General features: G+C 52.2%; 1 protein-coding gene across 4 annotated transcripts in view; it reads right to left on the reverse strand.

The window, feature by feature from the left end:
* Window positions 1-22080, reverse strand: part of GLI2 (GLI family zinc finger 2) — a 245532-nt gene that overhangs the window by 103947 nt on the left and 119505 nt on the right. The window contains exon 1 of one of the 4 annotated variants that reach the window (XM_088794611.1): window positions 11493-11618. The exons of the other annotated variants lie outside the window; for them this stretch is intronic. Coding sequence (XP_088650737.1) covers window positions 11493-11610 — 118 coding nt within the window. The 5' untranslated portion in view covers window positions 11611-11618. Of the gene's footprint in view, window positions 1-11492; window positions 11619-22080 lie in introns of those variants that run through there. 4 annotated transcript variants of the gene reach the window in all.

Here is a 22080-nt window from a genome sequence, read left to right on the forward strand (position 1 = left end):
TCAGGTGCCTTCCACAGCCTCCCTGCTGGCTGCCCAGGCCTGGCACACAGAGGCCCTGTGGAGAAAGGCCATTCCTCAGAAGGTGCCACCTCTGCCACCTAGCCCGCCCGTATCCCTCCACCCCACTCCTCTCCAGCCAGCCACAAACCCTCAGAAGACAAACCTCCTCCTGCCTGTGCTCCACCACTCATCTTATTTCTCTGGTGAATATTTAAACCATATGAAGGGATGCTTAAACTAAGCGTTCCTTCTGGCGTGTTCCTTAAATCAAGTGTTCCTTGATCCTTGAGATCAAGATATATTTGATCTCATATATGTTTGCAGATGAGATTTTTTTAAAAATTTACTTTTCAATTACAGTTGACATATAATATTATACTAATTTTAGATATACAGCACAGTGACTAGACATTTATATAAGTTACGAGGTGATGAGGTGATCCCCCCATAAGTCTCGTACCCACCTGGCACCGTACATAGTTATTACAATATTACTGACTATAGTTCCTGAGCTGAACCCTACATCCCCACAACTACTGTGTAACTACCAACTTGTACTTCTTAATCCCTTCCCCTTTTTCACCCATCCCCCCAAGTCCCCTCCCATCTGGTGACCATCAATTTGTTCTCTGTATCTATGAATTTGTTTCTGGCTTTTTTTTTTTCCATTAATTTATTTTGTTTTTTAGATTCCACATATAAGTGAAATCATGTGGTATTTGTCTTTCTCTGTCTGACTTATTTCACTTAGCATAATACTTTCTAGGTCCATTCATGTTCTCGTGAATGGTAAGATTTCATTCTTTTTTATGGCTGAGTAATATTCCACTGTATATATATACCACTTCTTCTTTATCCATTTGTCTATCTATGGACACTTGTACCAGGCTCATGGGTGAGAAGAATTAATATAGCTAAAATGTCCATGCTACCCAAAGTAATCTACAGATATATTGCAATCTCTATCAAAATACCAATGGGACTTTTCACAGAACTAGAGCAAATAATCTAAAATGTATATGAAACCACAGAACACTCCAAACAGCCAAAGCAATCTTAAGAAAGGAGAATGAAGCTAGAGGTCTCATGCGCTATCATATCAAACTATGTTACAAGGCTACAGTAATCAAAACAGCATGGTACTGGCATTAAAACAGACACATAGATCAATGGAACAGAAGACAGCCCAGAAACTAACCAACACGAATCAAATGGTGCTGTGAAAACTGGACAGATACATGCAAAAAAAGTGAAAATAAATAAATAAAAAAAAACACTTTCTTACACCATATACAAGAATAAACTAAAAATGGATTAAAGACTTAAATATAAGTCTGAAAGCATAAAACTCCTAGAAGAAAACATATGTACCATAGACAGTGAATTCTTTGACATTGCTCTTAGCAATATTTTTTGGATGTCTCCTTGGGCAGGGGAAACAAACAAAAAATAAACAAATGGGACTGCAGGTGAGATCTGGTCTCATGGGTCTTTGCAGTGGGAGTGCACTGGTGACTTTTGAGGGGTGGGGGTGGGGGCACGGCTGTGTGATCAATGGTCTGCCCCAGTTCAGCATTCTGTGCGACCTTCAGGTCAGAGCCCTGCAGGACACCAGGGAGAAGGGTCTTCCATCACACTGTCCTGAGGAGTTTGCCCAGGTCACCTCCAGCTGGCCCCAAAGGAGGAGGAGCAGCCGGGGGAACACTAACCCCTTTGCCAAGTACACTGCTCCTGACATTTCCCCTGCCTTCTCCTCCCTGCTTGCCCCTAAATGGTTTGTCTGATCTGCAACTGTATGTTCTTTTTGATATTATAGTATTTGAATGAATTGCAATGTCTAAAAACTGGGGGTGGGGAGAGAATTAAGCTTCCTGAGCAATTCGTATATGTAGGTACCATTTCCTCGTGTCTGGACAGAGCGAACGTGTCCCAGAAAGAGTAACAGCTTGGGAAACAGGCAGGTTCGGAGGTGATCCCAGCAAGTCTCATTTCACTTTCCTCCTCGGTAAAATGGGAGTAATAGTACCACAAAGACTTAGTTCGAGGACTGAGGAAAATGGATGGAAAGAGCCCAGAACAGCAAGGAACCCATAAATGTTGGCCATTATTTTTTATGGTTCTGTACTCTTCACTGCACAAGTCACAGATGTCTTCTGCTCATGTTTCATTTAACAGTGCTAGCGATCAGCCCATGTCAGAACGAATAGACCTAACTCACTTTTGGCTGCTGCATATTATTCCTCAAAATGGAAATGCCATTGTTTGTTTAACCATTTCTGGATTGTTTAGGCTGTTTCTGATTTTTTGTTATTAAAACAATGCTACCAGGGACCTTTCTACCCTGCTTGATTGGGACCATGTGCTACTGTTCCTCCAGGTAGAGCCTGAGAAGGGAAATTTCTGGGTCCAGGGCTTCGAAATGGTTATGACATGCTGCCAGGTGCCCTGCAGAGCTGGTCAGCGCTCAGCTGACCCTCCATGAGCAGCCTAGGGCAGTGCCCGGTCCCGCTGCTCCTATCCGTCATTGAACATTAGCTGACTGTTAAGGCTGACAATTTGTGAACACTCCCTGAGTACTGAGAAGACTGAGAGTTTTCTCTCATGTTTGAATTACATTTATAATTCCTCTCTATTAGTTGACTCTTCTTACGTTTTTATCTAATTTTTAAAAACTGGACATAGTTTTTCTTTGTTTCGGTCAAGGTTTCTTTCCTTCAGTTGTGTTCCATATGTGGGGCTTGCTTTCTCTCAGTCTGTCACTTGTCTTAACTTTGCTGATGGATGTTTGTTCATACAAAAGTTTATAATTTTACTGATGGCTGCAATCTACTTTGAGATGCATCAAAAACCAGATGGAGCAGAGGATGGAGAGAGTCACAGGGGGAGGGACAAAAAGAAAGTAAAGAATTAATGGCAGAATCAGGGGCCAGGGTTATCATGTAAAATTCTTTCAACTCTGTTTAACATTTTACATAATAAAAAGGTCAGAAAAAAGTATGCAGTTTTGATATGGTCAAGTGTGTCCGTCTTTTCCTTGATGTCTTTCAAATTTTGTGTCTTAAGGCTTCCCAAGGCAGGCAAAGTGCCGGGGTGAATGGAGTAGTCCCCTTTCGTAAGTTGGATTTTTTTAAAAATTTACTTATTGAATCCAAATCCATTTTCAATTTATTTTTGTAAAGAGTATGAGGTACAGATTTAATTTTTTTTTTCTTTCTTTCTGTAACCCATTGTGAATACTACCTACCAAACAGTCCATCCTTCTCTACTGATTTGACCAGCCATCCTTGTTGGAAACAAACCAAATTCCCCGTTGTTCTTTTATCTCTTTCTGGACTGTCCAGTCTGATGCAAGCCTCTGCTTTCATCACACAGCTTTGCAGCTTGGCTTAGTAGCTGGCCGGGCAGACCTCTCACCCCAGCACTGTCTTCTCTTGCAAAACAGTCTTGGCTCTTTGGGGTTCTTGTCTCTTCCCCGTGAATTTTATACTCAGCTTAGAGACTTCCATTAGAGTCCTCGTAGGATTTGGATCATGACTGCACAGAATTTATAGGCAATGGCACACCGATCGCAGGATTGTGCTGAGGAGACAAAGAGGGGTGGTGTGTGCAGAGAGCCTGGGCCAGAGCTAGTGGCCAGTAAACAGGAGCAGCTGCTATTATTACAGTTGGTGTTGCTCTGAGCGGGACACGCTCCATCTATCCCATCGCTTCTTGGCCAAGAAAACACTCTCTTTTGAAAACTGTTTTCAAATTCCTGCCAAGCCCAGCCCCTGCCCCACCTGGGCCATTTCCCCACAAAAAGAACTTTGCTCCTTTAGCTCCTTCACCATATGCTCTCCTTCCAACTGAGCAGCAGCCAGGGCTGGGGTCATTCCTCAGCCTTCCCCTCTACAGTGGGTCCATTCTCCATCCAGGCTCCTGAGTGCACCCAGGGTCTGTTAGGGCCCATGGGCAGGGGACAAGTGAATCAGCCTCCACTCTGCTCACACACTGTGTGCTGACAGGTGCGGCTCCTGCCTGTACCTGGGTCCCAGCTTATGAGGGGAGCCTCTGCACAAACTTAGCCACCCTCCAGGCACAGGCACCACCAGCCACCCTGCGGCCACTTACTCAGCACAGACCCCAAGCCACCGCCCAGTCTCATAACACCTGCAACAATGGGCATCACCTCCCACTTTATGGAGGAGGACGCAGGCTCCAAAGCAGAGCTTAGGCCCAAAGTGAGGACGCTAGGACTCAAACCCAGACCTACCTGACACCCCTGAACCACATTTCTGCTACTGCTGCCTGGGTCCAGAGCCCACAGTCCGAGGAACAAATATCCCTGGAGAGGTACCTCCAGGCCAGATCTTTGACCGAGCTGAGGTTCCCTGGCACTAAAACCCCCAGCCCCCTAGCTGCAGCTTCTCCCAGTATCTCCACTCCTTTTTCTTCTTTGCTGGGACAGCTGCTGCCAGTGTGCGGCTGTTGACAAACTAGTCAGCATGCTGCCAGGGCGTCTTTTGGAGCCGCCCGCATCTCCTGAGCAGAGAGATACCTCATTAGCGTGCTATATTTCAGCCCCGAGAAAACAATGCATGCCAAGAGACCATAAACAACAGTACAAATGCTACAGGTCACAGATGATAGATGCCACCCGCAGACGTTCAACGTGGGCCCCGCTCACACAGACAGGAGTGAGGCCAGCTTCCGGGCACATCCGTCTTCCCCAAATGCTGACGCAGGGAGAAGTCAGCACAGCCCGTGCTCCACGCACATCTGGGGGCCACGGCTCCTTGCCCCCCCACCACCATTAGCCTTTCTTCTGATGGGGGAGCTGCACTGTTTCTGATGACTTTCAATATTTCCAAACTCTCACTATTCCACTTTGGCTATTGGCTCTTTCGATTATGATCATAAATTTTATTTTCCTTGCTACAGGTCCAGGAATTTTTCTCTTTGAAAAAATAAAGTTTCAAAACACCCCGGCCAGTTTTTGAAAAGGGCTGGCCAGCCAGTTGAGAAATCAGGCCAAAGCCGAGGCAAACAGGGGCTCTCGCACAGATCCACTGAGCCCTCACAAACTGGGCTCTGTTGGCCGGAGGGGCGGTTCTGAAAAGGAGGCACCACGTGGCTGAGCGCCACCACTCTGGCCCTTGGGGTGCCAGCTGGGACGGTGGCCTGTGGGCAGGAGCCCTCTGGGGCGAGGACAGGCAAGGGCTGGGTGCTTCCCCTGTGGTCAAGGTCTGCAGACAGTGGACTACGGGATGAGCTCGGCCAACAGAGGACTCCGGACTTTGGGGACACAGCTCCTTCCTGGAGCAGTCTCGGGTCACACAGGTCTCTATGACCTGGACAAGCTGCTGGACCAGCTGAGGATGCCGGGCAGTCTCTACCCCACAGTGACTGTGGGGGGCATGAAAGTGCTCTCAGTGGTCACATACTCTGCACCCAGCGACATTTTGCGTGGGTCCCATTTCACACTGATGGGGAGGGGTTTGTGTTGGCACAGATGTGGTCAGATGAGGGTCCCAAGGAGCCTCTGACTCTGGAGGGACGCTTATGGCCCAACCTCAGGCAGGAAGGTCAAAGACACTCTGTAGGCATTAAAAAGGGGACCAAAGTATAGTCTAAGGATCCCCGAGGGTCCCATGACACTTTCAGGGGTCCACAAAGTCAAAATTATCTTCATACTAAGAGGTTATTTGCCTTTTTCATTCTTATTCTTGCACAAGTGGACAGGGAGGATTTCCGGAGGGTCCCTTAGAGCAGATCACATGCAGAGAAGCGATGAGAATGTCACCTTCCATGCGGCCAGAAGGGAAAGAGGTGTGAAAACTGGAAGCAATGCCAGTCTTTCAAGCTTTTTTGTTGTTTTGTTTTGGAAAGTATTTTTCAGAAAAATGGCTTATTTTCACTGATATGAAGTGGGTTTGTGACTATTTTAAATGAGTTTAAAATATCTTTTAAATTTCTCAGTTATCATTTCTAAGATGACAAATACATCAATAGATAGACTCCTTCCCAAAGAAAAGCTCTTTGGAGTTCTCAATTTTTAAGAGTGGTAAAGGAATCCTGAGACCAAAAAGTTTGAGAACCCCAGCTATAGAAGAACTTAAATGACAAGGGGTCACTGAGTCCGTAGGAGGAAAGGTTACAAAGTAGCAAATACGATACAATCCCATTTTGTAAAAAAGAAGGTGTGTGTGTGTGTGTGTGTGTGTGTGTGTGTGTGTGTGTGTGTTAGCTATGTGGACACCGAAGAAATCTACAAGCACATATTCCAAAATTTTATCACTGGCTCTTTCTGGGTGGTACTTCTCGTCTGTCAACCATGTGTGTTACTACTGCAATCAAAGTAAATAATTAATGCCTAAGGTTTAGCCCATCCTGTTCTGAAAAGCCCACTGAGTAATAACTGAACAAGTAACATTTCTGGGCCCTTTCAATGGGCCAGATACTGTGCTGAGTGTTTCAGGGATGCAGATTTATTTAATCCCAACGATACCTATGGATTATCAACCTAGCCACACTTTACAGAAGAGAAACAGAAGGTCAGAGCAGGGCTGAGCATCTTGTTGATGGTCACCCAAACAGGAGGTGACAGAGAACTAGGATTCCAATCCGGGCTGGTTGGTCTCCAGAAGCCGATGTCCCTGACCACTAGGCTAGGTGGCCTTCCTATGGGCTCTAGTCTCAGGGGGCGGCTGTGTGCCAAGGCTTCCACCCGCCTCTCCTTGGCACTGAGACCATGGCCCACTCACTCTGTCGCGTGGACTTCATCCCTGGTGGACAACAACCCAAGTCTCTTAGATGCATCCTGCAGCCCCTGTGTCTGCCCCGGGACTGGGCAGGTACCTAAGGGACTGGACCAGACAGCAGCAGCTCCTCAGCAGGAAACCAGACACCATCTTCTCTCTCGGGGGCTCCCCCCAATCCAGAGCCTAGACCCAGCCTCTGCGGCTGGGACCTCCAGCACGTTGGAAGCAAGGTCATGGCTGAGGGGTTACTCTGGGCACAGATCTCCAACCACAGCTCCTGGACCATAGCGTGGGCTTGGAGCAGGTCTTGGGAGCAGGTTTCACCACCTAGGGTCACACTACTGCTGCCGCCACCTCCAACCTGCTGACCCCAGCCATCAGCGCTCTCACTGCTGACCCCCAGGCACAATGACAAACTTCGTGCTCCCCTTCTACCTGCAAAGGCGACTCCCCATCTCTTTGCCTGTGGCACAGTGTGATATCGTAGCCAGACCCTGCAAAGTGTCCCCTATTCTCAGCCTGGGAAGGGCCAGAACTCTCAGCTGATTCCTGAACTTGTGTGCTTGCTGTGGGAGTCGAGAAACATAATAAATGGGCCCAGCTCCATGTGTAGCACCTAATTTGCAATAATATTGAAGTCTCCAACAATAACTCATTTACTCTTATAATAAATATATAAAAAAAGACAAATTGCTACATTGAACATGCATTTTCTTCACTGCAAGTAGCTGCTACCCCAGGGAGAAAGCCCTGTGCTGCTAACTAATAGTAAATCCTTTGGAAAATCATGTGTCATAATGATGGACAACCAGGGAAGGGGTATTAAATAGATTTAGAGGTTAGCTACTCTAACAAGAACAAAAGACGTCCTTTGCAAACCTGCACCTATAAGAGCACAATTGGCTGTGATTAGCACTCACCTTCTGACAGCCCAGGTGCACAGAGGAGAGAAAAGTTTCTGTCCTGGGTGGGTGTCAGGATAGCGAGGCAACAGGGCGAGGGACCACAGGTGAGGCCTGGCTGTGTGCAGGCTCCAGCCCCAGACTCTGCTCTGCAGCCCTGCAGGGATCCCGGAGTGCAAGTGCTGCCTGCTTTCCTAGGAGCCAGCCCACTTCTGTGCATCCGGGAGCAAACACTCACAGCGCACCCACCACGCCCAACTCAGTGCAGGCACGGGGTGTGCAGGGCACTCTCTCATTGAGAAGAAAGTCATGACTTTGGGATACGGAAGGAACTGCAGGTGTCCACGTCAAGGGCCCTGGAGGCAAAGGCCAGCTTTGGCTGTGGAGCTGGGGACTACTGCCTGACACAGTGTTAAAGCCCAGTGGCCCTGGCTTGGAAGAGGACACGGCTCAGGAAAGGACCGCCTGCTCTCCTGCTAGATCGTGACTGGTGCAGCCGTGACTCATTCTTTCCAACCCGTTTTTCCAAATCCCACATTTGCCTTCCTCAATTTGGGAATCCTGGCCTCATGGACAGGGGTTGATAGCTGTGTCCAAAAATCTGGAGTGGCCCTTGCCTTTCCAACCATCTCTTGTTGAACTTTGAGTTTGAGCCTGGTCCCCAGCTGGCGCCTGCCAGCTGCTCACTTAACTGAGAAGTGGGCGTGGGGCTTGCACTATTGCATGCCTGCTATCTGCCGGACTCCGTGTGGCAGAGCAGGGAGATTGGGTCTAGGGGGTTGTATGACTTGCGGAAAATCACATGCCCACGATAGCAGAGAGCAATCCTACCCTAGGGTCTGGGGCTCCAGGCACTGGGCTCCTCCTGGGAGCTGGGCTGGCCCTCCGGCAGGAGCGGGACCTACAGCTGGGTCTGGAGCTCGTGTGTGGCACAGCCACTTGTTAAAATCAAGGGTCAGTAGGCCATCTCAGCAGCTGAGCGGCTGGAGGGTCAGAGCACCCACATAATCTTGCCATAAGCCTCAAAGGCTGCTGACCCTACACCTTCTCTCCAATGACGAGCTGGCACTAAGCTGACACAGCTGGGAGTCAATTCTACCTGTGAAGTTCAAGTTTGGGTACAGGTCATGGCAAATCGATTTCACCAATTCCTTATAAGACCCAAGCCAAGTCACCTCCCCCTCACAGCACTATTTCTTCACCTATAAAATGAGAGACTTGCCGAGATACTGTAACACACGATCTGGCCAGTTTTTTCACCATTCAGTCATTCCAGTCAGTCAATAAGGGAAATTTTTTCCTCTTGAACTGATGATACAGATTACCTATAGCCATGAAATAATTCACCGAGACAGAGGCAATTCCATGAAAACAATGCTACAAACCTACTTTTTCCCCCTAAGAACATTACTCTCTCCAGCACCAAGTAATACTCAGGGGCTTTGCACACCAATCCTAGCTAAAACACACAGATGCCACTCACACTTTTGATAGACTTCACTTTAAAACTCGATACCACACATTAGGTATCAGCCCAATATACTTACACAACTTAGGATTTGGAAATTTTTCCAAAAACTATCTAGAAAGAGAAATAAAATACTAAACCAACAGAGAGAGCCACGGGCCCCCTGCGGTATGGAGAGACCAGGAGGGCCTCTCCCTTGGCCTCTGAGAATGGGCTGGCTTGCCATCCTTCCTTCCTTAGCCACTCCATTCCTCTGGCTTCAAAATACAAATACACAGATTTGATTTCACTAGTGCTTTATGCCTCTGGGATTGTCAAATAGTTCCTTTGCTGGCTTCCAGCATCTCACTTCTAGAAACCTTTCTATAGTTTATGCAATACTGCCTGGTGATTGATGACCATTTTGCAACTGCTATCAGTTTACTATTTTAACCAATATATCATAAATCAGAAAGAGGAATGCTGGGTCCAACTGGAGAGTGTAGCTTTCGCTCATTACTTGGAGGATTATAGCCATTTCATAAAATCCATTATCTAGGGAAAGGATCCTATTGGCAGGGGCCAGTAAAATTCATTTCATGCTTCAAAAGTTTGCGATGGGGCTGGCTAAGGAAAAAAAAAAACTAAATTGTTTGGAAGGTGGGAATCATGATTTGTTTAAAAACCACAAACGGCCAAGATTGAGCTGTGTCCATTACACCAAATGGCACTTTGTACTCAAATGCACGGGCACCATTGTCCAGGGCCAGCCCCCTGACCACAGCCCTCCCCAGTCTCACAAGCAACTGGATGGAGGAAGTGTGGCTTCCCTCCCTGCCCCCACTCCAGGCCAGGCCACTATCATCTCTTTCATCTTTGTCACAGTCCTTTCCGTGGCCTTCTGCTCTGGTCCTTCCAGTCCTGTCCCAGCACAGCAGCACGAGGGATGTTCCCACAATGCCACCTGGTCATGTCTTTCCAATGCTCTGAGGATCCAGCCCCAACTCTCACAACCTGCGACATCAGGCAGCCTGTCTCCTCTCCCATCTCAGCTCTTCGGTCTCCCTGCACACCTTGTTCCTGGGATGGTGACTTTCCCTCTCTTCCTTGAGCACGTGCACTCCTTCCCCTTCAAAGGGTGGCGCCACGCTACTGCTCCCTCTACTGGGAATGGCTACCCTCTGTAACAGCGAGGACAGTCCACAGCTGACAGCCGCTGCTTCCCAGCTATCCACTGGCCATTTCTCCTTTAGCAGTCATACTCTGATTTGATACACAGTTGCTGTCACCATTTCCCCTAAAGGCAGGCACCAGGAAGGACTCACCTTCTTACCTAACTTTGTTTCCAACTGGTAATGGGGACAAAATGTCAATGTCCCACAGACTAGCCCAAACAAGGACAGGGATGGTGGGGGCCTCTGTTCCTGCCTGTCCCTCCCCTGCGGGTAGATTTCCTTTACACCAGGGAGCAGCTCTCAGGCCTTAGGAGCAGCACCCCTCCCCCCCCAAATCCTCCCACTTTGGGGACTCCTGGGGTGCTGAAGGCTGGCCAGGTAAGGGTTTTTAGGAAGCCAATAGAAAGGAGAATCAAAAGGATGCTAAAAAAGAAAAGGAACGATGAAAGAAAGTGTCTTCTAGATTTTGCCAAGCCTCTAGAACCTTCTTTTTGAATATGATTTTGTTTCTTTCTCTCCTAAACTCAACTTTCCCCAAATTCATTCCTCATGCGAAAACAGCGTCTTCCCCAGGGAAGCTCAGTTTTAACACACACATGTTTTTCTAAGTAACTCAGAGCTGCTCAGCTCAGCAGACAATAAAGATTCTTGTCTGCGAGTCCTCCTTGCTGCTAAGACCACCGGGAATTAAGTGGCAAAGACGGAGCTCTCAGAAGCTCGGCTTTGCCAGATCTCAGAAGACACGCTCGGTTCAAAGTTCTTGTTGGCACCCCTGAGAGTTTGAGGGACTCAGAGTATGTCTGTCGGGAGGAGGGAGCAGGGATGAAACCCTACCACCGACAATGTGAATTTTCCTACCACCCCCTCCTTTGCAGCCTCACCCATCCCCATCGAGAAGCAGGAATCACTGAACTTCTTTCACAAGGTTTTCTCTTCAGGGCCTCCCGTGCTCCCCCCAAGCCCCTTCTCTGCTCCCCTCCCCTCCTGTTCTCAGTCCACCCAGCTCTTCTCTTGCCTTCCGATTGCCTCCTTCCCTCCTCCCCTCCCCCAGCAGGGTCCCCCTGCCTGGAGCTACTTATTCTCCTGGCTTCAAACTTGGAGGGAGGCAGACACTGGGGAAGGGAAGGGGAGAAGAAAGCAGCAGGCCAGGCCTGTGTAGACAAGAGCGGCCGCCTCCTCATTTCCACTTGAAGCGTGGCAGGAAAAGCTGCCTTTCTCCTTAACTTACCCCACTGGCCCGGAGGGAGGAGGGACGCTGCCTGGAGGGGCGGTGGAGCTGGGAGGGCTCTGCCTGGCCCATAGGCCGCCAGCCACGGAGCCCTGGATGGAGCAGCGGGAAGGAACATCAAGTGGCGGCCGGGAGGGAGGCGGGGCCACATGAATCATTTATGACCGGGCGGCGGAGGGTTTAGGTACACTCGCTCGCTCGCTTGCTCGCTCGCACAGGCCGGCTTGACTTGCGGGATCTGGCTGCTCCCGGTATACACTCCGGTCAGCGGGTGCCTTTCCCAGACTGGATGCCACATGAGCCCTTCCTGCTGTGAGAAGCCACACCTGTGCCCGTCCTCCAGGGGCAGGGACTGTTCATGGAAAGTGTCCGGCGCTTGGGTGGCATGGTGCCTCAAACTCATGGCTCTGCAACCTCAAGAGAGGGAGAGCGAGCTATGTGGGACCTTGGGGACCAACAGGACCAGAGGGCTTGCTGGGTGAGAGGGGAAACTGAGGCCCAGGAAAGGAGGGTGACTTGCCCAAGCTGCATACTGAGGTTGTGAAGAAGACATGACTGGTCCCCCAGGCCACTGTCCCTTTCCTTCTCTGGGAGGTTCTCTGGCTCCCAGCCGCCCCGGTGGAAACTTAGAGCCACAGAGCCAGGAAGCAGGGTGACCCCTCACGTGCAGGTGTCACAGGAGGTTCTGACCCCAGCCCCAACCAGCTGAAATCTCACTAAGAGTTTCCAGTTTTTGAATGTGGAATCCTTTCCAAACTGTGGAAAAATCACTCCCCAACCGTCTTTGTTCTTTCCCTTCCACAGGGAGGGGGGCATGGAAAGTACCTGGGGGACACGGAGCTCCCGTCAAGCAGAAGGATGGAACCTTCACGCAGAACCCTGCGGACCTGCCAGGTGAGGTCCTGCCAGGACCACGGACCCAGGCAGCTCCCCCCCCCCCCCCCCCCCCGTGTGCACAGCCGGGGAGGCACTGCCTTTTCTGCTAACAGGGGGGAGACGCACACTGGGGTGAGGAGGGGCAATATCATTGGCATCTTCACCCCTTTTCACCCCCGATGACATTCTGTACCCTTTTCCCATTGAATCCCAAGGCATCAAAAGTGTGAAAAGCAGCCATTCTGTCCCCGAAAGGGAGATCCTGCCTAAAGTAATGGAATGAACATAACCGTACAAGACGTTTGTGATTCCCCCCAGAACAGGGAGGGGGAGGGGGGCCTGACCTGGAGGAGGAAAGCTCCAGAACCACCACCCCTGCCCACGCCCTGACCCTTCCTGGTCCCACTCCAGGTGCCTGATCCCACATCCCCACCTGAGAACCTCTGACTGGGACCCGAGTCCCGCCTTGCCTGTCCCCCAGCGCCCTCTCACAGACACCTTCAGGTGCCCAACTTGAGCCCCGAAAGAAAGGCATGTTTCTTACAGAGGGGGCAGAGCTTGTGGGACTCTCCTAACCCACGGAAGCAGGCTAGGCCCGGAGACCTCCTTCGGATCACAAAGGAATGGCGTGAAGCCCCTCAGCGTCAGGAGTCAGGAGTCAGGCCCCCACACACCCAGTGTGTCCCTCTCCTCACAGTGCAGGCAGCGCTGCTCTCGGGCACAGGGCACAGGGCTGTTCTCGGGCACAAGGCACGGGGCTGCTCTTGGGCGTCGGGCACAGGGCACAAGGCTGCTCTCAGGCATGGAGCACAGGGCTACTCTTGGGCACGGGGCACAGGGCTGCTCTCGGGCACAGGGCACGGGGCTGCTCTTGGGCGTGGGGCACAGGGCACACAGCTGCTCTCGGGCATGGGGCACAGGGCTGCTTTCGGGCACGGGGCATAGGGCACACAGCTGCTCTCGGGCACGGGGCACAGGGCACACAGCTGCTCTCGGGCACGGGGCACGGGGCTGCTTTCAGGCATGGGGCACAGCTGCTCTCGGGCACGGGGCACAGGGCTGCTCTCAGGCATGGGGCTGCTCTTGGGCACGGGGCACAGGGCACACAGCTGCTCTCGGGCACGGGGCACGGGGCTGCTTTCGGGCATGGGGCACGGCTGCTCTCGGGCACGGGGCACAGGGCTACTCTCGGGCACGGGGCACAGGGCTGCTCTCGGGCACGGGGCACAGGGCTGCTTTCAGGCACGGGGCACAGGGCACACAGCTGCTCTCGGGCACGGGGCACGGGGCTGCTTTCGGGCATGGGGCACGGCTGCTCTCGGGCACGGGGCACAGGGCTACTCTCGGGCACAGGGCACAGGGCTGCTTTCAGGCACGGGGCATAGGGCACACAGCTGCTCTCGGGCATGGGGCACAGGGCAGCTCTCGGGCACGGGGCACGGGGCAGCTCTCGGGCACGGGGCACAGGGCTGCTTTCGGGCATGGGGCACAGGGCAGCTCTCGGGCACGGGGCACGGGGCAGCTCTCGGGCACGGGGCACAGGGCTGCTCTCGGGCACGGGGCACAGGGCTGCTTTCGGGCACGGGGCATAGGGCACACAGCTGCTCTCGGGCATGGGGCACAGGGCTGCTCTCGGACACACGGCACAGGGCTGCTCTCGGGCATGGGGCACAGGGCTGGTCTCAGGCACTGGGCACGGGTGGGGCTGCTCTCGGGCACAGGGCACGGGGCATGGGGCTGGTCTCGGGCACAGGACACAGGGTTGCTCTCGGGCACAGGGCTGGTCTCGGACACGGGGCATGGGGCACAGAGCACGAGGCTGGTCTCGGCACAGGGCACAGGGCTGGTGTCGGGCACGGGGCAAGGGGCTGCTTCGGCCCACCTGTCCATCAATTCTACCTCTCCTCTGAAGAGAGAGGATCTGCCCTGCCCAGGCACACTGTGAGCAGCTGGCACCAGGAGCACAGCACATGGCGAGGCCCCACACCCAGAAAGGGCTACATTAGCGAGCTTGGGCGGCAACCAGCTCTCCAGATTCCGGCCAGCACTGCTCAAGCCCTGCACACTTCCTCCATGCTCCAAGCAGCAGTCCTTGAACTGAGTCAAGGCTGCTTCCTGGGGTGGGAGGGGTGGGGAGGAGACGATACATGTGGAGTTGCAAAGGGTCAGAGGTTTGTCTCGGTCGATTATGCAAAAAAGCTCATCCCCAAACCTCCAAGGTCAGCAAAAAGAAAAAAGCAGACCCCTTCTTGGGTGGTAGTGCCTCAGATGGCACCGCAAAGCCCACAAAAAGAAAACAAGGGAAGTGACCCACACTTTGCCTCAGCCTCGCGGGAACGCAAGGCCCAGGGAGGCTGGAGGTTGGTGGAACAGAGCCTTCTTGATGGTTTCTTGATGGAACCCTGGCCCAGAATCTTCCTCCAGCTCCTTCAGTTTAGAATTCAGATCCTTCCGACAGGAGTGTGTGGGTGGAGCCAGAGGCCATGCAATACAGTTAAGAACTGACCTAGCAGTGAGCTCATCCAGTGAGCTTCTTCTTAATTCAGGGCACGTGGCCATTCTGGAGCCTCCAAAAAGTACTACAGTCACACTTTCAAGCATTCTAGAAACTCAAGCTGCCTTTATCCAGCCTTCCCCACCTCCCAATCCCACCACTCACACTACTCACAGATAGCAGGGAGGGTGCCTATTTGCAGTTAAGACCTCTATTTTAAAAATACAATACTAGTAACTAAGCAAACCGAAAGCCATTAAGCATTTGATTAAAACAGAATAAAGACTTGTGTGCTATTTATGTTGAATTCTAGTGCTTAAAGCAAAGCAGACGCTCTTCATAGAAGCAGTGATGGCTTAGATTCCACAGCCGGGGTTGCGTAATTGCAGGGTTGGGGGTAAGGGGCAGGCACTGCTGGGTCAGACAGTCCTTGGACAGTAACAGCGCTGGCTGGAGCCATGGCGGGGTGGGGGTGCAGAGGGGCAGCAGGCAGCTGCAGGACAAGTATGTGTGACAGCTCTCTCAGGGGAACGCAAAGCAGGACTTGTTCTTCCGAGGTCTCCCAATGGCACCTCTCAACCCATCAATGGGCATGCAGTTTCCTCGCTGGCCTGTTGACCTGGGGCAGGAAGAGTTCCTCATCTTTCATAAGGCCAAGTGGTGAGTGGTCCAAGCCAGGTCCTCCCGGGGCCCAGCCACAGCAAAGGCTGCTTATAGGGCTCTGTCATCTTATAACCCGAGGAAGCAGATACTGTTAACATTGATGAAAACCAACACTTACTGACGAAAACAGCTAGAAAGTGGCAGAGCCGACAGCAGACACATAGCTACCTCATGAAGCTCTCTAACACTTCATACCCACAGGCAACTGTGGGGGGTCAGGGCTGGCTTCTCTTTCTTCTGTGTGGGGAGAAGAGAGGAAACATAGGCTGCAACTTCATGTTTCCAGAGAGCACAAACAACCCACAATGTGCCCCATCAGCTCTGAGTCGGGCCTCAGTCCTTTGCTTTCTGAGCCAGGGCCAGCCTCACACTTCATCCGGATGGTTAAAAGCCCTCTCACTCACCGGAATTGTGGAGTGCCTGCTCAGCAAGGGCAACGGTGAAGCCAATGATGAAACAGACAGTGTGCTTCGACTTAAAGATCTGAGAACACAAGAGCTGGGCCCCACCTTCTGGGCAAGGCACCCTTGGAGCCATCCCAACTGAATGCTATGTGCCCATGGTAGACCCATTAAAGCTGCAAAAGGCCTTCTGGCTCTCACAGCTCTTGCCAATCCACCCGCACAGGAGCGGCTGACGGGCAGGCACTGCTCAGCAGACAGGTAAGGAAACAGGAGTGCCTGAAATCTCATGGCCAGCTGGATGGCAGGACAGATCCAGGACTCCTGGGAACTTCTTGCACAAGGCCTGGGACACAGTGAAGCACTGGCAGAGGGGCAGGTAAATTACATCCTTCTGTTAGGAGGCATCCCCCATGTAGGCATTTGTTCATTCCACAAACATTTAGTAAACGCCTTTGGGGCCAGAACTCGCCCAAAGTTCATTCCAGATCACCTCTGAGGCCTCCTGCACGACATCTGCTCTCTCTGTGACGTGCCTTCATTTCGAGTCCTGGACTTAGGGGTGGGGGGCTTCCCCAACTCACTCCCCAAGGTACGCATGATCACGCACGAGACTCTGAACAGGAGAGAGCAGGGAAGAGCAGTCACAGCAAACTCCCCAAGCGCTGCAGTCCTGGGCTAAGGAACTGTCCAGCCACCGGGACACAATCCCTTTGCCATCACGCAGTAGGTCACTAGAGCCTTGCCTGCCCAAGATGGGCACCTCTTCTTACTTGTTTACTTTGGGGAGGAAGAGGGAAGAAAAGACTTGCACAGGGGCCACATCACCCCTTCTGTGGCGGCTGCGTGTCTCCGAGTTCTCCTCCCCATCTGGGGTGGCTCACCCCTCAGATGTATAATGAATCAGGCACTCGCTCATCAATAAAAAATGACAAGCGATCATCTCATTGAAATCCGCTGAGCTGCTGGAGCCCGCAGACACAATCCTCGCCTGGCTCTGCAATTCCTCTGTGGGTTCGCGGTAATGAGCCTGGGGGTGGACGGGCCAGCTAGCGAGCACCTTGGCGCTTGCCGTGCAGGCGGTCAAGGCACCTTTCCAGGGTGGGCAGCGCAGGGCCTGCTGGCTATGCCTTTTTCATCTCTGTTCCCAAAGGGGACCAGCTCAGCAGGCCCAGTTTCCCCAAGGTCAGCAAGGCAGGAGTGGGTCGCTGGGGCGTGAGAGCTAATCCTGCCGTGGCATCTGCAATCCACTGTGTCCACATCTCCAAGGGGCCCGAGGCCGGGCCGGAGACTCAGCCAGACTTGGAGACTAAAAAACGTGACTGCTTTTTTGTCTTAAAAAGCAAGTAAGCGAGTGAAAAGACATAACAGGAACCCAGATGGCTACGGGGTGGCTAGTCCCCAGCCCTAGGCCCAGCTCCTTGCACCTACAGCTGGATCACAGGGAGGCCAGGCCCTGAGCAAAAGAAATGCCCCAGAGGTCACCTCTGGGAAGCTTTCCAGGCTTTTCCCGCAGCCTGCTGGTACATTTTGCATTTCATACTCACTTTGGCATTCACCACATATGGGGTCCTACGTGCACTGAGGTATTTTACACATAGTATCAGAGCCTGGAAAGACAAGAGCTGAGGGACACAGACAGCCCTGGGATGGCATTCAGGCATGTCATTCACAGGCTACGTGGCCTCAGGACATGAGGAACCTCAGGCTCCTCATTTGCACAATAGGTGAGGAAGCCTCTTGTGCAGAGAAGATGGATTTAGAGCTGTAACTCATCATCCATCATGTTGTCATTGCACAATAACAGTTGTTGTTATAGGGAGTACAGGTCTTGGGGAGCTAAGATTTTAAGGGCCCAGTGGCCCAGTGCTCACCCACCCTCACTCACCATCGTTTACATCAGTTACATCACCATCACCATCACGGCACGTCCCCTCCTGTGGGCCTTGCATCAGGGACCATAATGAATCAGCTTGAATTTTCATGACAGTTCTGGAGGCCAGGGACATTAACCCTTACAGGATTGGAAACGGAGTAATTCATCCGGGGCCTCAGGGAACCAAGGGGCAGAGCCTGACTCCTTCCTCACCCCATGTGCTGACACCTGTGCTGGCCCTCCACTGCTCTAGAGCCCTCGCTGACCTGTTAACCATGGAGCCCAGCTAGACTCCACCGTGAGCCCTGCCTGCCCTCCTCTTCCATAGGAACTTCCCCCAAGGCAAGCCAGCTGCCCAGGCTCTCAGACCTCTCTGACCTACCAGGACAGCTGCCCAGAATGCCCACCCCAGGTCCCGCCACATTCATCCTTCAAACTGGCCACCTTTCTGGAGTGTCCCATGACCACTCCAGGTGATGGAGACTGTGGCTGAGTTCTACTCCCAGAACTGCTGGCATGGGAAGCTTTTGAGCTTCTCTAAAGGACACTGACAGCGGTGTGGGCACAGGAGCCCCAGGGCCTGGGCAGGCGGCTCAAGTGAATCTCAGGACCTGGAATGAAGGTGGCGGAAAGGCAATGAGCCCCCCTGCGCAATGAAAGAACCCAGGTAAGGCAAGGTGGGACATCAAGTGCCAGTGTTCACACAACTCTTGGTGGCACCGGGACCAAAGCCGTGGCTGCGGCATCTTCTGGTGTTGAAGAAAACAGAAAGAAATTCCTGGCTACAGGTTGACCGCTCAGCCTTCCTCTCAGCTATAGATCAGGAGATGAGTCTGGACACCGCCTGCCTGGAGGACCTTAATAATACTCCCCAAACCTCATTTGTCGCCCCCAGTCCATCCTGTACACTGCAGTTGGGGGCAGGGCATGGGCCTGCCTGGCTACCAAAATGACCTCTGGGAGCAGACAGGGTATGTGCTTTTTCTGTATGTGCTTCAGTACTGTTTGCACGTGTTCTAGAAAGTATGTATAACTTTTTAATAACAAAAAAGGGGAATAATCTATTGGGTTGCTGTGAGACTCAGCTGCCTCATTCGTCATTCATTCATTCATTCATTCATCCAACACAGCTTCCTGGCTTGTTTCAGGAAACAGCCCCTTCCTAGGAGAGGGGAAGGGCCACATTTAGGTGCCAGTGACACTGCAAGACAAAGGAAGGATGGAGTAGAGGGAGCAGAGAGTTCTGGATTCTCAGGCAGGAGGCCTGGGCTTCTGCTTTTCTAACCAACTCAACATATGACCTCAGGGTGACCCTTGCCCCCTTGGGGCCTGAGTGGCCTCACCTATAAAAAGGACAAAGGCCCCTCCCATCTCTGACATTGCCAAATGTTTGGGGGATGTTGGGGCAGGATTCCAGAAAATACCAAGTAACTTGGGAGGCCCAGCCTCGGGCAACCCTCTTTAGAAGACTAACGAAAAACATTCTTGTAATGAAGCGATTAGCCAGGCCATCCTGAGGTGCGGATAGGTGACGCCCCACTCTGCTGTGCCTCAGCAAAGCCTGGCTCAAGCCCGAGCCTGGAGCAGAGGCACAGCCAGGGAAAGCATGCTCCAGTCCTGCCTGAGCCTGGAATACGCAGGAGACAATCCATTGCAAAACCCGTGCCTCGGGGTGGAGTCTGCCCTACATTAAGAAACACTTTCCAAATGAGATAATTATTTAATAGGTAATAAATGGAGTCGGGGAGGGGGCAAAGGGAATTCAGCTGATTAAGTGCCTCTGGCCCCCAGCACTGCGTGCCTTCCCCAGAGCTGAGCCTCTTGCCCTCACCTCCTAACGTCTTCTCACTCCCAGCTCACCTCCACCACTTCCCAGGTGTGGGGAAGCAACCCCCTGGCCACTGGGCTACGCAGAGGGCCCGAACCAGAGGGCCCACAGCAAGGCACCAGGCTGAATCCGAACCATCCTGCCGGCCAGAAACTCAGCAGCTCCTTGATGCCCCCATCCTGCCCGGGGGACTACAGGGCCCAAGAGGGAAGGCAGCAGGCTGGAGAAGACAGGGTAGAGCCAGGAGAGGGCAGTGGGCAAAAAAGTCAGAGGCTGCCCAATGCTATTCATGGCTTGGCGCTGGCCCAGGAGTCCTGCGTCCTCAGAAAGCTTCATCTGGCTCTGCCCATTCCAACTCCACAAGCCGGAGGTGGGGGTATCAGAGGGGCTTGAGCAGTCTCTGAATCTAAGGACGTGGTGTGGTGGGGCGGGGCGGGGGGAGGCACTACCCACCAACCATGTGCCAGGGGCCATGGGCAGTGCCTGCACACACACTGAATTGCACAGATTTGTTTATATCTTGTTTCTTGACAAGTAAGGACACTGAACTTCAGGGAGGTTAAGTCACTTATCCAAGGTCATCAGCCCAAGGGTCAATCCCACCCTTGCCTGGATCCAAAGTGTGGGTTCTTTCTACAGTGCCATGCTCTGTACCACCCACCTGCCCCGGGCACTTGGCAGGTGCTCACCAATGTGAATTCCCTTCCCACCTCACCCATTCTAGATAGGCGTCAGGCATCCTAATCTCAAGTAATTTAAGTGTCTAGAGTAACCTTCCCAGCAACCCACAAAAGATGCTTTGAGCAACTCCTCCAAGGAGAGCTCTACGAGGTGCAAGAGCATCAGAAACAACATGACGGAGTGAAGGGCCTAACAATCTCTGAGTTGGTCACAATGAGAAACAAGTAAAGCACAAGAAAATGGTAAGGAGGGTTGTCAAGGGTCAAGGGCCATGATCAGGCTGTGAGTGCAAGAAGAAATCTGAAAATGGTGAGGGGTGGTTGGTCCATGGGGAGGAATAGAGGGTGGGACCTGGATGGAAATGGCTGAAACATAATAGCTGATTGATAAAAAAAATGTGTTGGGTGGATGGGTGGATATGTTGAATTGATGGGTAGGTGGATGAATGGGAGACTTGGTGTGTGGGTGGGTGGGTGACTGAATGGGTGGATGGATGGATTTATGGATGGATGGATGGATGGACGGATGGATGGATGGATGGATGGATGGATGGATGGATATGTGGATGGATGGATGGATGGATGGATGGATGGATGGATGGATGGATGGATGGATGGATATGTGAATGTCTAGATGGACAGAAGCCCTATAATCAGGGCATTTCCTCCTCTCTCTGTCCCTATCTCTCATCCCTACCTCAGTCTTCTCTTTCCTCTCCTCTGTAGCCCTTCAGCTTAGATCTTCTGCATCTTTTGCAGGTGCCCACAGAAGACAGTCAGTAGCTTCAAGAACTAAGGTTCACAGCTAAGCACATCTTGAAGTTCATCATAAAGTCATCCCCTGGTCTTCAGACTAGCACAGCCAGAAGGCATGGAGGGATGAGCTTTTCCTCTCAGCCTTCCCCCATCCCATCTTTAGCAAGCCCCCAGCTCACATCTTCATTACCACTGCCTGCCCAGGCAGCTCCCACTTCACTATAAATCAAAGGCCCCCTGGTCTCCGTTCAACTCAAAGACAGCTTATTCCTTCAGGGCCTGAAAATGAGCCAGGTCCGCCAACGGTCCAAGTTACCCATCAGGGGCGTATCTGTCTGGATTTGTATCCACACACAAGGCTTCTTCAGATGTCCCTGAGAAATGCAGAGGCAGCCAAGAGAAGCAGCCCAGGAAAATACTGGTCTGCAAAATCATGGGAGAATAGGGGATAGGCAGATATAATGATACAGAGCTCAGGACTGCAGTATCCTGGAGCTCAGAGGGTCCTGGGGATTCTTAGAAGTGTCAGAGTGTTCCATGGGCAGCTGAGCTCCCTCATACAGTGGCTGGTCCCAGGCCAAAGCCAGGCCCAGACACCTGCAAAACTTAAGGGCAGGAGAGATCCAGGGAAGGGGGTAGATTTGGCCTGGGATCAGCCATTTTTAGAATGAGGCCCCTGACTACTCAAATCTCTCCCCAGCCCAACTTACTCCCCAAGGACTGTCCTGCCTCCTGGCCCAAGAATAGCCTCCCGAAACTTGCCACATGTGGGTGGCCCATACCCCGACCTGGAGCCTAGCAGGAAGGAGCTGGAAAGGTATGACAGTGGGTGACGAGCTGGGTGGCAACCATGGCTCTGACTGCAGGAGGCAGCCACCAGAGCCAGCGTTACAATCTATTTGAGATGCTTGAAGTAGGTAGGCATCCATCCCTATGCCTTCGAACACTCCTGGCACCACGAGAGGAGCCCCGAGGAAGCAAAGGGGCAGAAAGAGGAGGGCATTCATCAAGCTT

Source organism: Rhinolophus sinicus, chromosome 17 (assembly GCF_057876585.1).
Source record: "Rhinolophus sinicus isolate RSI-liver-muscle chromosome 17, RSI-T2T, whole genome shotgun sequence".
Taxonomy (NCBI): Eukaryota; Metazoa; Chordata; class Mammalia; order Chiroptera; family Rhinolophidae; genus Rhinolophus; species Rhinolophus sinicus.